At 51.0% G+C, this 20,542-nt stretch overlaps 1 protein-coding gene across 1 annotated transcript; it reads right to left on the bottom strand.

Annotated features, from left to right (window-relative positions):
• Positions 1–8: 8 nt before the first annotated feature.
• On the bottom strand, positions 9–13,708 carry FBXO46 (F-box protein 46). The gene is made up of 2 exons (XM_059382163.1): positions 13,623–13,708; positions 9–1,922 (listed from the first exon to the last, which is right to left on the bottom strand). Exon 2 carries the CDS (start codon positions 1,842–1,844, stop codon positions 24–26), a length of 1,821 nt encoding a protein of 606 aa, XP_059238146.1. The 5' UTR covers positions 1,845–1,922; positions 13,623–13,708; the 3' UTR covers positions 9–23.
• Between the last annotated feature and the right edge of the window lie 6,834 nt (positions 13,709–20,542).

Genomic DNA, 20,542 nt, shown 5'->3' with positions numbered 1-20,542 from the left:
CCCCCCCCCCCCCTCCCCCGGCTTCACCTCCCTTCCTCGCGGCCAGGCCGGCCCCCGCCGCCGCTGCCCGGCCCGTTGCAGGGCAGCACCCAGTTGTTATCATGCAGACCCAGGCGGCAGCCAGGCGTCTCACGGTCAGCTCGGCGGCAGCACATCCAGTAGGAACGTCCGTAAGGCAGGTCGTGGTGGTAGGGCTTGGGGTGCCAGCGGCAGAGTGACACGTCCCCCTTCTCGTATCTCTTGCGGCACTGCTTGCAAGGGTCATCACGATAGAGTGGGTCGCGGCTCCAGCGCGAGTCTGTGGCCCGCACGCCAAACGCCTCGATGATGCCCTTGAAGTGGTGGCAGGTGCACTTGAGGGCCGCCAGGGCCCGCGTGGGCAGGAAGCTGAAGATCTTCACCAGCACGTGCTCGGGCAGCAGCAGCATGTACTGTCGCGGCTCCAGCAGCCGCTGGATCTTGAAGCGGATCTCCAGGAAGTCATGGGACACGTGCCGGTACAGGCGGCACAGGGACGTGTCCGCGGTCCCCTCGGCATCGTCGGGGCCCGGCGCGGTGGCCGGGGAGTCAGCCGGGGGGGGCTCGGGTGGCCCGTCTGGACTGCGGGACTGGAGGAAGAAGAGCTGGCCGGGTGGGGGCGGCTCCTCAGGGCTGACCGTCAGGCACACCGTCTCCTCTTTCACATTCTTGGTGCCGTCCTTGCCAAAGAAGATGCACTCATCCACCACCCCCGTCACCACCACATCCACGTGGAAGCCAGAGGCTCCGCAGTCCCGGGCAGGGGGCGGAGGCGGGGCCGGTGGAGTGTCCTCAGGCCTGGCAGGGACGGGCATCTCCCCCTCGCTGGCCTCATCTGCCCGAGCCAGGAGGAACTCCACGTTGCTGGGGAGGGCATCCCGGGAGGGGCTGATGAGCTGGTACAGGTCACAGGTGATCTTGTCCTTGGCCCGGGCCCCAGGGCCTGGGCTGCCCGGGTAGGCACAACCTGGCCGGCCCCCGCTCCCATTGGACAAGCTGCCATCAGGGGTGCGGGGCTCTCGGCCGTTGGAGATACGGAAGGCGATGCGTACCTCCCCAGGGCCCGGCCCGGGCCTCTCCTCTTTGCGGAGGCCTTTGGCTGGAGGGCTGTCCCGCTGAGCCTCGAAGTGGGCCACCGCCTCTGCTACCCGGCTGCAGTCCCCGCCACCGGAGCGCCGTTCGGACCCCAGCCCCTTGGCAGGCCCACCCTGCTCCGCTGACACGAAGACCACAGGCGCCGGGGTGCCCGGACGCGGGTAGCTCTGCAAAGCCAGGGCGGCCCGCTGTTCCACCAGTGCCACCATCTCTGCCACAGAGAGCAGGTCTACATCTTCGCCAGCTGAGGCTGGGGCCCCCTCAGCGGCAGGGGGCGCCTCTGGGCCCCCTGGGTCCGGGGGAGCCTTTGTAGGCTCAAGACAGCGCCTCCTCCGCTTGGCCTTGGAGCTGTCACTGCCCCAGTGCCCCTTGACCTTCATGGAGCTGGCCCGGCTGCCCCCACCACATTGGTGGGCCACAAAGAAGGCCACCTTCTCCTTTGTATTCCCGGGCTTGATGACATACCATGTGTCCAGCAGGACTCGCCCCTCATCGCCAGCAGCTGCTGCTGAGAGGAGAGGGGCTGGCTGGGAGGCAGGGGCCTCGGTGGCCAAGGCGGGCGGGGTGTTCTCGGAGTGGGCAGGTCCGTGGTCTGGCTCAGCCCCGCTGCCAGGCTCTGGGCAGGCTGACGGCTTGAGGGCTGCGGTAGATGCCCGTGGCTGGTTCTGTGAGTAGGTGCCAAAGGGTCGGGGGCACCACAGCTGGAAGGGCAGGAGGCCGCCGCGGTCCATCCTGGGGAGCGGTAGCAGACAGGCAGGCGTTCACCGCATTTCAGGCCCTGGATGGTCAGGGGAGGCTCCGCAGGCCACCTGGAGACAGGGAAGAGGAGGTTGGGGAGCTGGGGGGGAAGAGCCTGCCCTCCTCCTACCGCCCCAACCTCAGCTTCTGAGGGGACAGACCAAATGAGCCCACTAAGAACTCTACTGCTGACCCACCACACAGGTAAGCAAGTGGAGAGCAGAGGGAACAAGGGCTGGTTTTTAAACACTTAGAACAGCAGTGCCTGGGTGGCACAGTGGGTTGAGGGTCCGACTCTTGGTTTTGGCTCAGGTCATGATCTCAGGGTCAAGAGATAGAGCCCCATGGCAGGCCCCTCACCCAGCATGGAGTCTGCCTGAGGTTGTCTCCCTCCCCATCTGTTTCTCCCCTGCTGGCTTGAGCCTGTGCTCTCTCTCTCTTTCTAAATAAATAAAATCTTTAAATAAATAAATAAAACACCCAGAATGTAACTGAAGCTGGCAGCTTGTTCCAACCCTGCAGGTCATACTCCATGGTCTAAATGCCTTCACTTACGATCCAGGGGCTTTCTGCGGCCATAACCCTGAACTTAAGTGAAAGTACCAAATGACAGTTCATCCTCCTTCCATTTGCTCACCCAGTAGCCTGTTCCTGAAAAGACAAGAATTCCCAGCCCTGCCCACGGCTATGGCTACTTGAGCCCACGGAGGAAGGAATGAGGTAGGCTGGGCAGGGGAAGAAAATTTGAGGTCAGAGCCAGCCAGGCCCTTAAGAAACCGGCTTTTGGGTGCCTAGGTGGCTCAGACGATTGAGCATCCTACTCTTGGTTTCGGCTCAGGTTGTGATCTCAGGGTCGTGAGATCGAGCCCTGCATCAGGCTCTGCACTCAGTACGGAGTCTGCTTGTCCCTTTCCCTCTGCTCCACTCCCCCGCTCATGCGTTCTGTCTTGTGCTCTCTAAAATAAATAAATAAATACAATCTTGAAAAAAGGAAAAAGAAATCGGCTCTTCACTTTGTTTGAGTCCCAGGACTCCCTGAGAATTGCACCCACTTGCACAAGACTGTGTAGGTAATGAATTCCCGTAGCACCGGCACAGACCTGTGGGATAAGAAGGCCTGTTCTCGTCTAGTTTCCTCTTCAAGTTGCCCGCAGGCAGATCGAGTGGGTAAGGGTTACTTATCATAAAACCAGGCCTGAAACCAAGTTTCAGGACTCTTCAATACAGGGCTCTCTTGACAATGATCATTTTATTTTGCAACGACTGTGCGTGACCTAATCTGGAGGCAATTTTGCTAATGCGTATGACATGACCGCTTTCCACTGCAGGACTAACAGGTAGCATACTCCTCCCTCTGGATCATTTCCTGGGACTATCTCCCTCCATCCAGGCATCTTCAAACAAAAATACCCTCCAAACCTCAAATCTTCCACACGGCCATAGATCAGCGGTCAGCAAACTATGGCCCACTGCTTGTCTTTGCCAATAAAGTTTTACTGAAATGTGCTCGTCTACTTACAGCTGCTTTCACACTACAATGGCAGAATAGTTGCAACAGAGGATGTATGGCCTTGCAAAACCTAAAATACTCATTATCTGGCCCTTTATAGTAAAAGTCTGTTTACCCCTGCAGTACATACTGATCCCACCTATTGATGGCTAAGTTTACCACCCACCAACACATCTAAATGCCCAGGAATAGACATAAAAACAGCAAAAGCCGTTTTCTGTAGTTACTATCTCTCTACAACTTGGCTACCACCTGAAATCCTCCAATTAGTTCCTACCCTATCTCCAGAAGATAAATACCATCCTTGAAATACCTAGACCGTTCAAATCCTAACTTAAACTTCCAAACCTATAAATATCCCCTCCAACAGAAGGCCCCAATCTCAAGGAACGCCTCCCAAATCCCAAGTCTATCAAGAACTCCAACATACAATGCAATCTCCCAACCTTACACATGCCCCAAAAGACCAGTTTCCTGAAATCCTAACTCCTCTTCACTTTCTAAATCTCCACACGTATTTCCTAAGAGAAGCCCCCCTCCAAAAAAACAAAACACAAAACAAAAAACAAAAAACCCCCACATAACTCACAAAACGTAAAAGCTTCTTAGTATATAAGACTAATTCCAAACCATATACTTATCGAAGCCCAAAACGCCCCCCCCAATACTCCTAGAGAATCCTCTTTAATGGCAATGTGCAGAATTACTGCATCGCTGATTAGGTACTGTTCTAAAGATCCCTGCTAATCCTCCCCAGTCTCCTTGAAGCAGGTAGTATCTTAGTCCCAGTGTCCAGATTTGAGACACAGAAATGTTTAACCCCAAATCACGAGTCTGACAGGTAGGAAGAACTAGATAAAGGCGAAAGCCCAGGCACTCTGGCTCCAGACTTGACACTCCTGGATTCTTTAGTTTGCTTTTATGTCTGCCCATGAGCTCCCCAAATCACATAACCACCAAACATCCCCAACCGCAAAGGAGACCCCTACAACAGAAACTTCCAGATTACAAAAGAACTCAAACCCAAGCCCCAAGTCTCCCTCTAAGCTCAAGGGAACCCCAAGTATCCCCGACACCCACGCAAATACTTCAAGCCCCCAAATACCGCTTAACTGCAAAGGGAGCACCCGATTTTGTAATTGCCCCCAACCCGCCAACCTACTCAGACGACCCCCGAAACCTAGACACGCCCCCAAAGTAGCCTCACCGGTGAGCCCCGCCCCCCCAGCGGCGGGAGAGGGTGGCAGCATACACGCATGCGCTCGAGAGAAGAGGTTCCGCCCCCTCACTCCTTCCCTCCACACTTCGCGCCGGCAGGCGCGCGCGACGAGTTTTCCTCCGCCCCTTTGTTGACAGACCCGCGCGTGACGCCCCCAGCCAATGAGCGGTTACCGTTCGGGGCCATGCCCATATAAGGAATGCCTTGGCGAAGGGGCCTAACTTCGAAAGAGGGAGGAGTAGGCGAGAGGTGAAAGGGGTGTGGAAACAGTGGCGTGTAAGAGAGCGTGAAACAATTCCCAACTCCTAGCTAAAACGGAGGAACAAGGCCCGGACGAGGCCGAGGTATCAAGAGGTTTATTAAACGACGTTCCCTCTAAACAGGAGCCCTGATTGACAGTTGAGATTTAAAGGGCCAGGCAGCTCCGGGATTGAGACTCTTTTGAGGGCGGAAGGAAACAAGCAGAAAGATAAGCGTCTGGAACCCTGAAGACCAAGATTCCCTGCGGGTGGGGGGGGGGGGATGGACAGCGGAATCACTTCATCCTTGAAAAACAAATGGCAGAACCCGCGTTTACTCCCTCCGCACTGAGTTCAGCGTCTGGGCTTGGCATTCAATGCTCAAGCTGTGTGGCCAAATGCACCTTCAGCCTTTTCCAACCATGAGCCCCAAATCCGACTCAGACTTAGTACAAGAAAAGAATATCAAATACCCCGACAATGCTTTAAAAATATTAATTACCTGTTAAAATGATAATACTGGGGATACAATTTAGTTAAATAAAATACTTAAAAGCCTGAATCTCTGCCTACTTGTGATCTTTCTCTCTCTGTCAAATAAATAAAATCTTTAAAAAAAAATGTGGCTACTGTAAGATTTTAAATTACACATATGGCTTGCTTTGTATTTCTACTGAACAGCGCTGTCTAGATCCTTTCAATGCCAGGCAGATTCTAGAGACATCCAAAGGGGGCTCCACGGCAGGCATCACCTGTCTCCCCACCACCCCACCCCAACCTTGCCTGCTTCTAACCATCCTGCAGGTCACAGCCAGAAAGGTCTTCTTAAAACACAAACCTGACCCTCTCCCTACCCTGTTCAAAACCTACCATGACTCCCCAGTGCCTTTGGGAAAAAGCCCAGGTACCCAGCAGGTCCAGTCTCCGCCCTCGGCCACTCCTCCACACCCTCCGCGGGCCCAGATGGGCACCAGATCTGGCACAGAGAGTAGTTAGAGTACTTAGGCCCTGTCCAATCCTCAGCAGAAGCTATTATCCTCTCCATTGTAGGGACAAAGGAACTGAAGCAGGACAGGCTGCCCACAGAGAATGGGTGTGAGTTGGAGCAGAGATGTGAATCCAAGGAATCTGATTCGGGACTGCTGTGCTCTGTTGTTGCTTTGCTAAACACTGCCTGGCGCCCTACCTTAGCTGTTCCATCCTCCAAAAAGCTGATCCCCCCACAGCCTAGGCCAGACTCCATCTCTGGGCTTCTCCATTGGCCTCCCGGCTTTTTATTCATCTAGAGTCACCAACCAACCTCTTTCCTTTTGTGGTCTTTGCATTTGCTGTTCCCACTAACTGGAAAGCTTTCCCTTCAGATCTCCACATGGCTCAGTTCCTTATTTCATTTGTGTCTTTGCTCGAACATAACTTTAACATTAGAGAGGGCTTGCCCGAGCTCCCTTTCTGGAAACCTACCACCTGCCCAGAGAAGGACCTCTGGGTTTCCAAGTCCCAGGCCTGCCCACTCTGATCTGTCTCCTCAACGGGACAGTGGACCTAGAAGGGCCAGAACAATCAGGGTCATCATGGTGTCCCCAGCAGCCCCGCCCAGCATGGGACTGAATGGAGGCATCAAAGCTCCCTCCCCTGGAGCAACAAGTCCTAAACTTTATGAGGCCTAGCAGGGTAAACTGTTTCACACCCAGTTTCTGTCTGGGTCCTAGGTCACCAGGGCAGAATTTTCTAACTTCTCATACACTAATCCCTCCACTAGGTCACCTTTCAGGGAATGCTATGTGAAGATGCATTTATTGTAAAACATCACGACCCAGAGGGACTGAAAATTTTTTTTAAATGTAAAAAGACCAGACAAATATGTAGCAAGAGACAGAAGAGAAGAGAGGCAATTATCATTAAAAAAAAAAAAAATACAATGGGGGGAGCACTTGGCTGTTTCAGTTGGTAGAGCATGACCTCGGGTTGTGGGTTCGAGCCCCACATTGAACATGCAGATGACTCAAAGTAAAATCTTTTTTCTTTAAGTTTTTATTTATTTTTTTTTGTCAGAGAGAGAACGCACGCAAGCAGGGGGAGCAGCAGGTAGAGGGAGAAGCAGGCTCCCCGCTGGGCAAGGGGCCTGACATGGGACTCGATCCCAGGACCCTCGGATTCTAACTGAGCCAAAGGCAGATACTTAGTGACTGAGCCACCCAGGCATCCCTCAAAATAAAATCTTAAAAAAAAAAAAGGTAACAGCTTGACAAAAGCAAAAGGTATTAGTAGGCACAAAGATGCTAATGAAACAAACTGACCAATTATATACAAAAATTCTCAACATGTGCTAACAAGATGACCTCAAAATATGTAGAGCAAAAAAAAAACACAGAATGGCCAAGACTTTGGCAAATCCACAACTGTGAATGGGAAACTGCAATGTATCTCTCCCTAAGAGGTAGGTTGAACAGTAAGGAACTGAACCACAGGCTTGACACTCGGTGGGCTGCCCCCAACCATTCGAGAATCCAGTTTATACCCCTTATCTGACACTGGAAGGTCCTCTTGCCTCCTGGCCCAGACCTGGTCACCAGGCACACAGAGATGACACTGAGCTCACCAGGAGGAGAAAGGGGGCAGACATCCAAATAAACCATCATGACCCGCATGAATATCTTAATAGAGAAACTGATCACAGACTGTGCTCACCCAAGCATCATGCCTGGGAACCAGGCTTTGCTCAAAGCGTTTTGCAAATATTAACTCATTGAACTGTCACATCATCTCACTATTCTTAAGCTCATTTCAAGGATGTGGAGGCACTGGAATGGCGAAGTGAGTGCCCTCAGACCCGGCTTTACAGCAGGAGATCCTGAAGCAGTAGTCCCTGAGTGGCACTTTTGTGCGGATCATCTTACTCGGTCCTCAAACACAGGCAGGCCAGCGCCCCTAGACAGCCACAGATGCTTGCCTTTCTCTTCCCGATTTATTTTTTTTCCTTAGCACATAGCCCTATCTAATACACTAGAAACTTTGTTGATAAAGTTTCTTGTCACTTTCCTCTCCCAAGACCATTTTTTGTTTGTTTGTTTGATTTTTCCTATTTCATTTCCCTGCGGGATCCCCAGCTTTTAGAGCAGCACCAGGCAGGAGGCCCTGGGAGTGTGTAAGGAATGTGGTCTCTCAGTGCCGAACAGACACTTCCACAGCTTTCTGGCGGATTTGCATGCACATCTGAGAATGACTGTCCTAGCCCATCCGAGGTATGCAACATGTGTTTGTTTGAACAGAATCCTAATACCACCACACTGCCTGACTTTACATGTGCTACTGGGGACCTCTTGGGAAAAGTTGGCTGGTTCCAGCCAAGTTCAAGGATGGAAATCCTGCTCCCAGGACCGAGGCAGGTTGGTGCCTCCTCCAGGAGCTGGTCCAGGGTCCTCACAAGCTATTAGGGATCTCTTTCTCCTGAGGCCTCCTTACTGCTGAATGACAATGACCTGGGTGAGTGCCTCCCCTCCACGCTATGGGTTTCTAGAAGGCTGGGACCTCTCCTCAAAGGCACAGCTGCTCCAGCCTCCACACTTGGCTCACTGGCCTAGTTCAGCTCTCCTGGCTGCATCCTTTCCATGGTAGCCGGAGAGATGGCTCCAAACATAAATCAGACCACATCTCCTCTGCTTAAAACCTTTCCATGAGAGGCTCGAGTTTGTGAAAACAAGAATACATGTCCGGGAATCCTTCTCAGGAAGCTACTGGAGGATCCACTTCACCAGAATGGAGCGGTGAGTGAAGAGAAAGGGAGCTATCAGATCAAAGAGAATAGTCTAGCCCAGAAGACCGGCAAAAGGAATCCCCAGGGGTGCCTGGGTGGCTCAGTGGATCAAGCCTCTGCCTTCAGCTCAGGTCATAATCCTGGGGTCCTGGGATCAAGCCCCACATCGGGCTCTCTGCTCAGCAGGGAGCTTGCTTCCCCTTCTCTCTCTGCCTACTTGTGATCTCTGTCTGTCAAATAAGTAAATAAAATCTTAAAAAAAAAAAATCCCCAGATGCAGGTAAAGGGAGAGCCTGGGAGCACAGCCTGCAGTAGGTCTAGGGAGAACCTGTTTCCACAAATGCATAAAGAAAAAAGAGAGGCTAACAATGAACAAGTTAAGCATCACCCTAAGAAGGTAGAACCAAGGGGCGCCTGGGTGGCTTAGCTGGCTGAGTTTCTGACTCTTGATTTTGGCTCGGGATCTCAGGGTCCTGAGATCGAGTCTGCTTGGGATTCTCTCTCTCCTTCTGCCCCTCCCCCATTCTCGCATGCTCTCTCTCTCTCTCAAATAAATAAATAAAATCTCTGCCTGCTTGTGATCTCTCTCTGTCAAATAAATAAATAAAATCTTTTTAAAAGATTTTATTTATTTATTTGAGAGAGAGAGAGAGAGAGAGAGAGACAGATCACAAGTAGGCAGAGAGGCAGGCAGACAAAGAGGAGAAAGCAGTCTCCCTGCTGAGCAGAGAGCCCAATGTGGGGCTCGATCCCAGGACCCAGGGATCATGACCCGAGATGAAGGCAGGGGTTTTAACCCACGGAGCCACCCCCTAGGTGGCTTTTTTTTAAATCTTAAAAAAAAAAAAAATAAATAAGTTGGAAACAATCTCCATAGCAGAATAAAGCAAAGAAAGAAGATAGAGAATAAAAAGTAGATGCCTGGTTCCCCTTGCCTCCATCCCACAGTCAGGGTCAAGCCAGCACAGGCTGGGCATGGAACAGGTGCTCAGGGAATGCACTGGTCTGTGGTCATGGCCACACAGCAATCGATGGCAGGATACCAGGGCTCTGTTCCTGGTCCTGCTCCTTCTAACCCCCACCCTCTTGAGCCCCACCCCTATCCCCACTTGGTCCACGATCTTGATTCATTCCTCCCTTGGATTTTTGGCCACCCTCTCTCTTCCTCTCAAATCTTCCAACCTCTCTCTCCTATAGTAGGAATCATCCAAATCCTCAGACCTAGAGATCCGGGATGCAGACAGAATCCAGGCAGGGCCTGCAGACACCGCGGCTTTCCCACTTTTGGGGGGGTCCATCTGTAGGTAGGGTGCTTAACCATTGATGCCTCAGTTTCCTCCAATGTAAAATGTAGACCATAACAGTACCCACCCACGGGCTGCCTGATGAATCACAGATCAACCCAGCAGAGTGCTCAATGTCAGCTAGGTACCAAGGAGAGGCTCAGTATTCTGGCTCTGGGCTTATTAAGGGAAGGGGAGACTCAGTACCTAGGAGTCTGGAAATCATTGACTAAACCAAAGACTTCGTCCCTCTTCACTTCATATTCTGGAAGGAAACTGACCCTGGTCCCTCATGATAGTCAGAGCATGGTCATTCCTTTGTTATTGTTGCGTACTGGGTCTCAACTATTAAACAGTTATTTACAGAGCAGCTACTGTGCGCCAGGCCCTTGTTCTGGGCACACGGGGGTGGGGGGGGGGGGGGCGGGGGGGGGGGGTGGAGAAGAGAAGGAAACAGAAATCCTCGCCTTTGCGGGGCTGACATCCTAATTGGAGACAGGGACAGTAAAAATAGAGTGAGTTCCAAGGTGGCAAGTGTTATGGGGAAACGAATGTAGCAAGTTAAGAGGACTGGGAGTGGAAGGAAGTGGGGGTTCTGATCTTAATTGAGGGGTCAGGATGGCGTCACAGGGCAGGTGACAAGCCAAGTCTTTCAGAAAACTTGCGGTTTTAAGAATCATATGGCAGTGGCAGAGCTGCTAGAAATACCCCCATTAGAAATGGTAAAAATATCATGTTGTATGAGTAAGCTTCGGACAAGCACAGGATGGAAACACATGAAAGGTTTTAAGGAAAGGCAAAATGACTTGGAAAGCGGACGCATTTTCTAAGACAGACAAATAGAGGAACGGGGGCGGGGGGGGGAGTGTCACATGACCTCAGGGGACCCAGCTGTGACATACAGGCACAGGGATGAGTGAGAGGCTGGCCAACTCTCCCCCAAACCAAGAGGTTTTCAGATGATTCACCGAGTGCTGAAGACAAAGTGTTAAAGACCCCTGAAGTTAATAATGCAACGAGAAGCCGGCAAAGCTAGCATAAGGGGCTGCAAATCAATCAGAAAGAGAAAACCCAAACCCGAAAAATGGAAAAATGAGTCCAGATGCCACCTGCGTTGCAAAGACAACGAGCTCCCCAAGGGCAGGGTGTCAGTCTGCATACAGCAGGCGCTCTAACAACATTGCAGACCACTCGAGGAATACACCCCCCTTTTCCAGAAGAGGAAACTGAGGTCCAGAGGGTTAAATGACTTGCCTAGAGTCACATAGCAAGCATGCAACGGAGCCAGGATTCAAATATGGGAGTTCTGGTCCCAAAGCACATGCTCCAGGGTTTTTTCTTAAGAAAATAAAAATCAGGGCGCCTGGGTGGCTCAGTGGGTTGGGCCGCTGCCTTTGGCTCAGGTCATGATCTCAGGGTCTTGGGATCGAGTCCCGCATCGGGCTCTCTGCTCGGCAGGGAGCCTGCTTCCTCCTCTCTCTCTCTCTGCCTGCCTCTCTGCCTGCTTGTGATCTCTCTCTGTCAAGTAAATAAATAAAATCTTTAAAAAAAGAAAAGAAAAATCATAAAAAGACCTCAGACACACTGAGAGTTTTGTAGGCACTACACATTTTACAAGTGCTACCTCATCAACTCTTTACAACCGCCCCATGGTTGGAAAGCAGCCCCATTTTGCACAAGAGAACTCCAGGGCCAGAGAGGGAACACAGCTTGGCCAAGGACACACAGCAGCAGAAGTAGGGATCAGAACCTGAGCCTATCTGAGGCCAGTGCTTTTAACCATAAGCTTTCCTATCACCGCCAGAGAATTTCTGTGATAAACTCAGGAAGCATCACAACAAATGAACCAAAGTGTTTCAAGATGAATTACAAAGTTGCCCAAGTGCCCAGGGAGGCTGGAATAACCAAAAAGGTTGGAGGGAGAAAATACACAGTTGTCAGAAATATTTCCTATTCACTGAAATACCTGGAGTTGGGCCAGGCTGGGCATTGACAAGTGAATTATTTATATCTGGCTGGGGATCAGAATGGAGATGGGGATGGGGACAGATTGAGTTTCTGAGCACCCCGTTGGGGAGTCACCCTTGGACTTGGAACCCCACAGGTAGAGGGTGGGAAACAAGAAAAAGCAGATATGGGGGCAGACTGCGGGAGAAGGAAAAGGAGGGAGCCTGGCTGATGTCCCCCTCACTGGTGGTCCCTGTCTTCTGCGTTCTCTCTCAAGTCTGTTTCCCACTCTGTTCAAAAAAAATGACAATTTGTGTGTATTAAGCACATACTCCAAGAACTTCACGTGCTTACCTCCCTGAACCCTCTAACATTCCCGGGGTTACTGAGCCCATTTTATGGAAAAGGAGAGGCCCAAAGACTTGCCCAAGGTCACAGGACAATGGCAGGGCTAAAATTCCAACTGAAGACTGCTTCTTCTGTTCTGGAGTCCCTGCCCTTCTCGTAACACTGTATTTCAGTACAAGGAGCGGGGACAAAAATCACAGTGGTGAAAGCAGATTCTGGGCTGCTATGCCTAGGTTGGAATCCTGAATCTACCACTTAATGCTGGATGACCCTGGGAAAGTTGTTTAAATTCTCTGGGGCTCTGCTTCCTTTGGGTAGAATAGAGATAACCCCACCTACACCTTAGGGGTGTTGTCAGAATTAAATGAGTTAACATGCTGGCAGAGTTAAGAAAAGGGCCAGGCACTTCCCAAAGAGTAAGTGTTAGCTGTAATCCACTGTGGGGAGCCCCTGCCTGCTATTTAGCTGGGGTGTGCCTAGATCAGTAGCAGGTTTTCGAGAGAGAAAACTGCCTCTGGGGTTGGACTGATAAGAAGCGAATCCATTAGCACCTGTGACCCAGTCACATTCCTGGGATGGGGAACTTCCCACCGACAGCTCCAAGACCTACCACTGACTTACTGCAAGGGAGGGTAACAACGTTCAGGAGCCTCCCCTCTTCTCAGTGGCAAGCTGTTCCCACAACACAGATAAGGGCACTAAGTTTCAGAGAAGGGAAACTTGCTCAGGTCACAAAAAAGAGACAGATTAATTGATCTGAACGCTGGACTGCCAAAACACAGAGAACGCAGTACACTTTTCGAGATCCTACTAGAGAAATGAGAGTGCAAAAGGTTCTCTCTAAGGCCCCTTCTGGCCATCTTATCCTACAGTTCTGTGACTGTCCAGTTTCTCAGGAGTCTGGCTGGTCTAGGCACAAACTCTTTCTCACCCAGGCGCCTAAAGCCACGCTACCCACCCCACCCTCAGTACGGCAGCCTAACCAACACACCACTCTACCACTGATTTCTCTCTCCCACCACCTCAGCTTGCCCTCCTGCCCCCAATATGATCTGGAGGCCCTAACCCACTGCATCCACAACTGATCTCCCCTTCGGAGCCTACAGACCCCTTCATTCATCTAGCCCTGACCCCCATTCCTTTCCGCATCCCCCAGGCTACCCGCCCCGAAATTGCTCCCTTCAGGGCCTCTGCCGGGACGCCTAGCCCGTTCTCCAACTCAGGACTCCCTTCCCCAGCTCTGAGTTCCCTTATAATCAATCCCAAAGCTCGACTCTCCACCTCCAAGACCCCTCCCCAGCCCCCATTCTTCTACTACTCCCTCCGGCTCCCATTCCTCCCGAACCCCTCCCCAAAGCGATCTCTCGTCGTCCAGCCCCTATTTTAGCCCCAGCCTCATCGGGTTCGCCACCCGGTCCCGAACCCCTGCCCCAGCTTTCAAGAGCCCCCAGCCCCGACTCGGGGTTCTCACCATCTCCCCGCGCCGCAGCTCTCTCGGCTACGCGGGTTTCCCCCACTCGCTCCTCTCCAGCCTCCCCTTCCGGGTTCCCGCCCCGAAGCCTGCTGGGAATTGGAGTCCGAGCGGCCACGGACTACACCTCCCAGAAGGCAGCGTGATCACGCTTGAGGTGGGGAAAAGGAGCAAGCTGGGCGGGGTGAGGACAAGAACAACTCTAATTCCCAAGAGGCAGAGAGGGCTCTTTGCAGCGCAGGCGCAGAGAGCGCCCCCGCCAGGAGCACTGGGAGATGGAGTCCAGGCTCCTCCATTTTGGCCCGGGGCCCTTCGAAAGAGACTGAGCAAATTGCAGAGACGTTTGTGAGAGGTGCAGAGTTGGGAAGGAGCAAGTTTATCGATTTCCGTATGCTCATTAACATAAAAATTAACAGTACCTTGTACTTTCTCAAACATTTTTCCATATCTCTTCCCCCTTTTTCTTACTATCACCTCCTCTAATTTACAAATGAGAAAATTAAGCTTAAGGAGGGAGGAAAGCCCCATGAACTAGGAACTAGTCAACATCATAGAAGCTTCGCGAGGACAGGCACCTTTGTGTATCTCATTCGAGCACCCAGAACAGAGTAAATAAGTGTTGTGTAATATTTATTACACCAGACACCCCCAGGCAACCCAAGTATTACCCCCAAACTTGTAAAAGTTAAGTCAAAAAGAGATGAAACCTCTGCTCCACAGCAACACGGCAAGAAAGTGATTTGAATTGAAGTGTGTTGGGCGTGAGGGCCTCTTTTCTCCACTAAGTTGGTAGATCGCTTTCCGTTAAGCTGTTTCCCAGTCCTCCCTCATCGGCCCTGAGAAAGAGCTTCCGAAAACAGAGCATTTGCTCTATCAAGGAACACAGATCGCCGTGAGGGGACCTGCTACTCAGGGCCAATCCCAATGGCCCTCCTCTTTGAATCTTTTCTTAACTTATGGCTCTTTAATGTAAAGACCCTGCTTCACTAGCTTCTCAAGGTCTGTGAGCCTTCCCGATCACACTGGGAAGCCCGCGGTGAAATTCCCAACTTCCAGCATGATCCTTGGCACAAGGTAGGCCCTCATTAGATATGCACTGAAGAGGGAAGGGGGAAAGAGGGCCAGAAAGGAGACTGACCAGTTCTCCTCCTGAGAACTGGCAGTTGGGGAGACCCCGCCTCCTCACTAGGATCCCCAAGCCCTGGTCAGCAGGAGCCGGTGGGGTGGGGGCGGGGCTAGGCGGGGGCGTGGCCGGCTGAAAAGGCGGGCAGCTGGCTGAGTGCTGATTGGTCGGCACTTTGGCGCGCTCCAGCAAAGGCTTTGTCAGGAGGCGCGAGGCCAAGCTCGTGCTGAGCTAGAAGCCAGGGCCCTTCTCCAGGCGCGCTTGCGCACGGCCACTTGCACCCTGCCGTTTCCCCTCTCCAGTCTCGCGCCCAGCACACCTTGGCGGGAACTGGTGGGGGCGTGGCCTGGCCTCAGGAGCTCACTTTTGCTCCCCTCCACAGGCCACCCGCAAGGAGCCTCATTCCAAGGGGATTCGCGCCCACCCCACGGCCGGGTGGGGAACGCAGTGGCCAGGGCCGGCCTGGGGCTCGCGCGCGCGGCCAGCCTCCCGGGACAGGCGCGAGACACTGTCTGATCAGGCTCCTGAGTGTGGAGCTGGCGTGAAACCAGAAGGGGGGCCTCACGCCATTTTGCACGTCCTGAGGCGGGTGCTGGAGGCCGTCCGGGAACGGGGCAGGGGACAGCCCGCCAGAGGGGAGCCTGGGGTCCGCTCAGGAGCACCACTCTGTGGTCGTGGTCTCCCTCCGGGAGTTTCAGGGGGACAGGAAGGCAGGCGTGCCGGGGTGCTCAGAGCGCGGCAGGCCGGGGGCAGCTGAGCTGGAGTTTGGATTTGAGGCTGGGCCTAGGTTTTGGGATCCAATCTCAAGTTTGAGACAGGGAGGGCTCTGTTTGAATAATGTTGGGGCTTTGGGGGTCACAAGCTGTGGGATCTCTGGCTTTGTATCTAGATACTAGTATTGGAATCTGAAGGTGTTGGGGTTTGTGACTGGAAGTTTTCCTGTTGGAATCTGAAGATCCTAATTTTAGGATCTGGAAGTCTTAGTTTTGAATTCTGAAGTATCATTTGGCGGCCTGGGGTCTGATTTGGGAGGTTTGAAGCCTCAATATAGATTCAGGGTCCACAATCTCAGTATAGAGTATGAGGTACCAGAGTTAGGGTCTGGAGCCACAATTTGGGATTTTGAGGATTAAATTTTAGGGCCTGGAGTCCCCACATTGAGTTTGGGCCTTCAAGTTTGGGACTCACATGTGAGATCTCAACTGTAGGGTTGGGGGGGTCACAATTGGATGGTCTGAAGTGACGGTTTGAGGATCTAGAGGTCTTTGCTTTTGGATCTGAGGTCAATTTGGGAGACTGTCATTTGTTTTGGGGGGGCTTGTGTTTCTTTAGGGTTTGGGTTCTCTGTTAAAGTTTGTGGTCTGTGGTCTTAATGGGATTGGGAGTGGGTTGCCTTTGGAGTTCAGAAGTGGACAGTTTGGGGGTCTAGAGTATCTCAGTATTAGAGTTGAGGGTTTTTAGGTTTGGGAGGACATCCTCATTGTGGGAGTTTAAAGTCGTAGTTTCGGTGTCCTAACATCGCAGTTTGAGATCTCAAACCAGTTTTCACTGATGGTCTGACATCTCACTATTAAGACCCAAGCTCTGAAGTTAAAGTTTGGGAATTTGCTGCTTTTAGTTTTAGGTGCAGATCACAACTTGGCCCAGATTTACAACTTGGTATTCATGAACTTCAGTTTAGAGAGTGGGGGTTTGAATTTGGTCTCTGGGCCCATAATTGTGGGGTGGTAGGGGACTCCAGGGATCTCTGAGTGCTCAAAGGAACAACATAGGGAAAATGAAGGCTACCCACCATGTGGCCCATTCCTCCTGGAATCTCAGAGGTCACAGTAATAATTCTTTCTTTTTCCCTCTTTGCAGATGTGGGGTTCCAGCAGACACTTGTATTCCCTTGGATGGCCCAGAGCCAGTTCCCTGGGTTCCAGTGACAGGTAAGGGCTCACCCTTGCCTATCTCCATTCCAGGCTTTGGCCACTCTGGTCGCATAATAACAATAATGTTTACTGAGCACTTACTGTTTGTCAGATTCTTTGCTAAGCTCTTTTGTTTATACGATAGCGTTTAATCCTTACACCTCCACAAGGAAGTAGGTGCGAATATTACCACCATTTTCAAGATGAGAAGATTCTGAAGTGGTTGCCAAAGATCACCTCAGAGGCCCTGCAGGCTGTGACATTTGGAGCTTTGTCAATGCCCTGCTTTCCTTTCTTCTATTCGTGCATTCATTCATCCATCAAGCAACCATCAAGTGTCAGGAATCTCCTAAGAGGGGATGTGCACAGGAGACTGAGGGTCGTATCAGATCCCCGCCCCCACCCCCAGCCTGGATAAAGAAAAGGGAGCCAGAGTTCATCTTATCCTCACTATCTTCCCGAATGACTTACTGTCCATCCAGCTCTTCATTCATTTTTTTTTTAAGATTTTATTTATTTATTTGACAGAGAGAGAGAGACAGGGAGAGAGGGAACACAAGCAGGGGGAGTGGGAGAGAGAGAAGCAGAGAAGCAGAAGTGGGAGAGAGAGAGAAGCTCCCCCGAGCAGGGAGCCCGACACAGGGCTCCATCCCAGGACCCCGGGATCATGACCTGAGCCAAAGGCAGATGCTTAACAACTGAGCCACCCAGGTACCCCTATTCATTCATTTATTAACTCCAAAATTAAGCATCTGCTTTGTTCAGATTCTCTACCTAGGTACTGTGCTCAGAAGGAACACCATGAATAAAATGAAGAATGCCCATCCCACTGCCCATTCCTCCTGGAATCCCAGAGGTCATCAACAGTGTTGGGGGGAGGGATCTTCCCCCCTTTCTAGATGTGTGGGGGAGAGTTGCACCATATTAATAAAAACTCTTAGTTGCCATGAACAGAAACCTAGCTAAAACCAGCTTAGGCATAAAAGGAGATTCATTGGGTCCTTTAATCCAAAAATTCAGGGGCATCAGGGTTGGCTAGTTCCAGGTAAGGATTAAATGATGTTGCCAGGAACCTGCCTCTCTGGGCTCTCCTGTTGCCCTACATTGGCTTCCTCCTCAAGCAGGCTCTCCCTTTGTGAGGGCAAGATGGCTCCCAGCAGCTCCAAGGCAACATCCTGCCAGCCTGATAGGCACAGCAGAGAGCCTCTTTCTGGGAGCATTGATTCTAATTGGCCAAACCTGGGTAATGACCCCAATCCTGAACCAATCACTGTGACTCTTCTTAGCTGGACCTTAGTTCTGTGCTGCTAGTGGAAGGGGAGGTTGAGATCAACCTCTCTGAACCTCATGGAAGGAGAGTGGGGGAGGGGTGGCCCCAAAGGAAAGTGTTCCCAGGCAAGGAGGATGACATGTCTGTCAACCAAAAGCAACAGCTTATCAAACATAGTTAGCTAATACAATACTTTGACCCCATTCTTCAACATGCCTTATCCCTAAAAAATTCTGACAAAGGACTGTCCACTTTCTATCTTTAACATTTTGTAAGTACTCTCAGTGTGCCAGGTCTTTCCAGACAAGATCTTTCCAGACAAGATCAAACTTTCTGGCCACTTCCAGTCTATCAATGGGTTAAAAACAGCCTCAGAGAAATGAAAACATGTGTCCAAAGTCACGCAGCAAATGGCAGAGCTGGGATTCCGACCCAGGTCTGCCTTATTCAAAAAGCTGGAGCTTAAGACCAACCATGAGGCCGCCTGTTGGGATTGCCCCCTGCTTTGTCGCACTTTGGGGCAGCTCTTAGTCTTAAATCTCTGCACATGTCAAAGAAAATTAGGGACTGGGCCTTGCTTTTCCTATATCTAATATGAGAAATTTGGACAGGCTCTTCTAGCTTCTGTAAAATAGAAGAACTAGGGAGAGTTTAGGCTGATTGGCTCAGAGAAGAGGAAACTCGGGAATTAGAATCATTTGCCATTTCAAAGGCTGAGACCATCAGAAGACAAGAGCATTCATAAAATCAACAATTTTTTGTTGAACACTTACTAAGTGTTGATCATTATTCTAGGAGCTAAAGATAGAGCCAGGGCCACATATGACTTGCTTAGGCCCCAGGCAATTTTTCCTTCTTGGGCCCCTTCCTCCATTTTTTTTTTTAAGCTTTGTTGGTTTGTTTCTTTCTTTCTTTCTTTTTTTTTTTTTTTTAAGATTTTATTTATTTATTTGAGAGAAAGAGAGCACAAGTGGGGAGGAAGGGCAAAGGCAGAGGGAGAAGCAGGCTCCCAGCTGAGCAGGGAGACAAACGCAGGGCTCAGTAACCCAGGACCCTGGGATGGTGACCTGAGCTGAAGGCAGACGCTTAATCAGCTGAGCCACCCAGGAGCCCAGGCCCCATCATCCATTAAAAACATACTTTTGTGGGTTTTTTTTTTTAAAGATTTATTTATTTATTTGACAGACAGAGATCACAAGTAGACAGAGAGGCAGGCAGAGAGAGAGGGGGAAGCAGGCTCCCTGCTGAGCAGAGAGACTGATGGAGGACTCGATCCCAGGACCCTGGGATCATGACCTGAGCTGAAGGCAGAGGCCTTAACCCACTGAGCCACCCAGGCACCCCCAATAAAAACATACTTAGAATTATAGTCTACAACAACATCGGCATAGCTTTTAAGAGAAATTAAAACATTTTTAGGGCACCTGGCCGGCTCAGACAGTGGAGCACACGACTCTTAATATCTGGGTTGTGAGTTTGAGCCCCACGTTGGGTGTACAGCTGACTTAAAAGTGAAATCTTAAAAAAGAAAAAGAAATTAAGACATTTTCAGGAGCCCTTAAAAGAGGCACCAGACGTAGGCACTGTGCTTATTGCACGTAATGGATAAGTCAGTCTGGGATATAACCTTCAATCAAATAGACAAAAATCTCTGCTGGTGTTGATAATAAAGAAAGAAGACTTTAGATTCTGATAAAGGATGTGACCAAGAATATGCTTAGCTAGATCAGTTGGTCAGGAAAGTCCTTGCTAAGGAGGTTACATTTAAGCTCCGTGCTGAATGGCAAAGGAAAAACCAGCCATACAACAATCAGGGCAAAAGAACATTCCAGGTGGAAGGAATAGGAAAGGCCCTAAGGCAGAAAGAAACTTGGCAGTTTAGAGAAACAGAAAAAGGACATGTGTGGCTGGAGCTGGCCTGTTCCCTACAGACCCAGAAGGCAGAGCTGGGGTTAGTGGGTGAAAATTACAGAAAAGAACTTGTCCCAAACTAGAACCATCCAGCAAGGAAAAGGGCAGTCTTGGGAGGAAGTGCCCGGCTCCCAGAGGCCCCAGGAGCACATCCCAAGTCCCACCTATTCAGGACTACTGCCCAGGAGATGCCAAGATTTTGTGATGTCTCGTGGTCACGGTTTTCCTCCCGCCAAATTTTCCCCCCTTCTGTGTTTGCACACAGAAGGCTCTCAGTGCTTTGCAAAACCCAGAGTAAACACCCAGCGACTACAGATGATACAAAATTCTTTTCCTCAGCCATGGTCAGGTTACACCTTGAGCTTAAATAGGACCGGACACTTTTTTCTTCCTTGCTTTCTGTGTTGTTTTTCGCTGGGGGTTCCAGGGGTCCTTCTAGAACAGAAGGGAAGTGGTATGCAAAAAGTAAGTATGGGGCTAGACAGGAAGTTAGAGGTCAGCCTACCCCCGTTTTCCTCCAAAGATGGAACCCTAACATCCTTGTCCCTCAAAGTTATAGTTTCTACCAAGAGGTAACTGTAGACCAGAGATTTTTTTTTTTTAAAGATTTTATTTATTTATTTGACAGAGGGAGATCACAAGTAGACAGAGAGGCAGGCAGAGAGAGAGGGGGAAGCAGGCTCCCTGCGGAGCAGAGAGCCTG

Source organism: Mustela nigripes, chromosome 17 (assembly GCF_022355385.1).
Source record: "Mustela nigripes isolate SB6536 chromosome 17, MUSNIG.SB6536, whole genome shotgun sequence".
Taxonomy (NCBI): domain Eukaryota; kingdom Metazoa; phylum Chordata; class Mammalia; order Carnivora; family Mustelidae; genus Mustela; species Mustela nigripes.
This window is presented reverse-complemented; position numbering and strand designations above follow the sequence as displayed.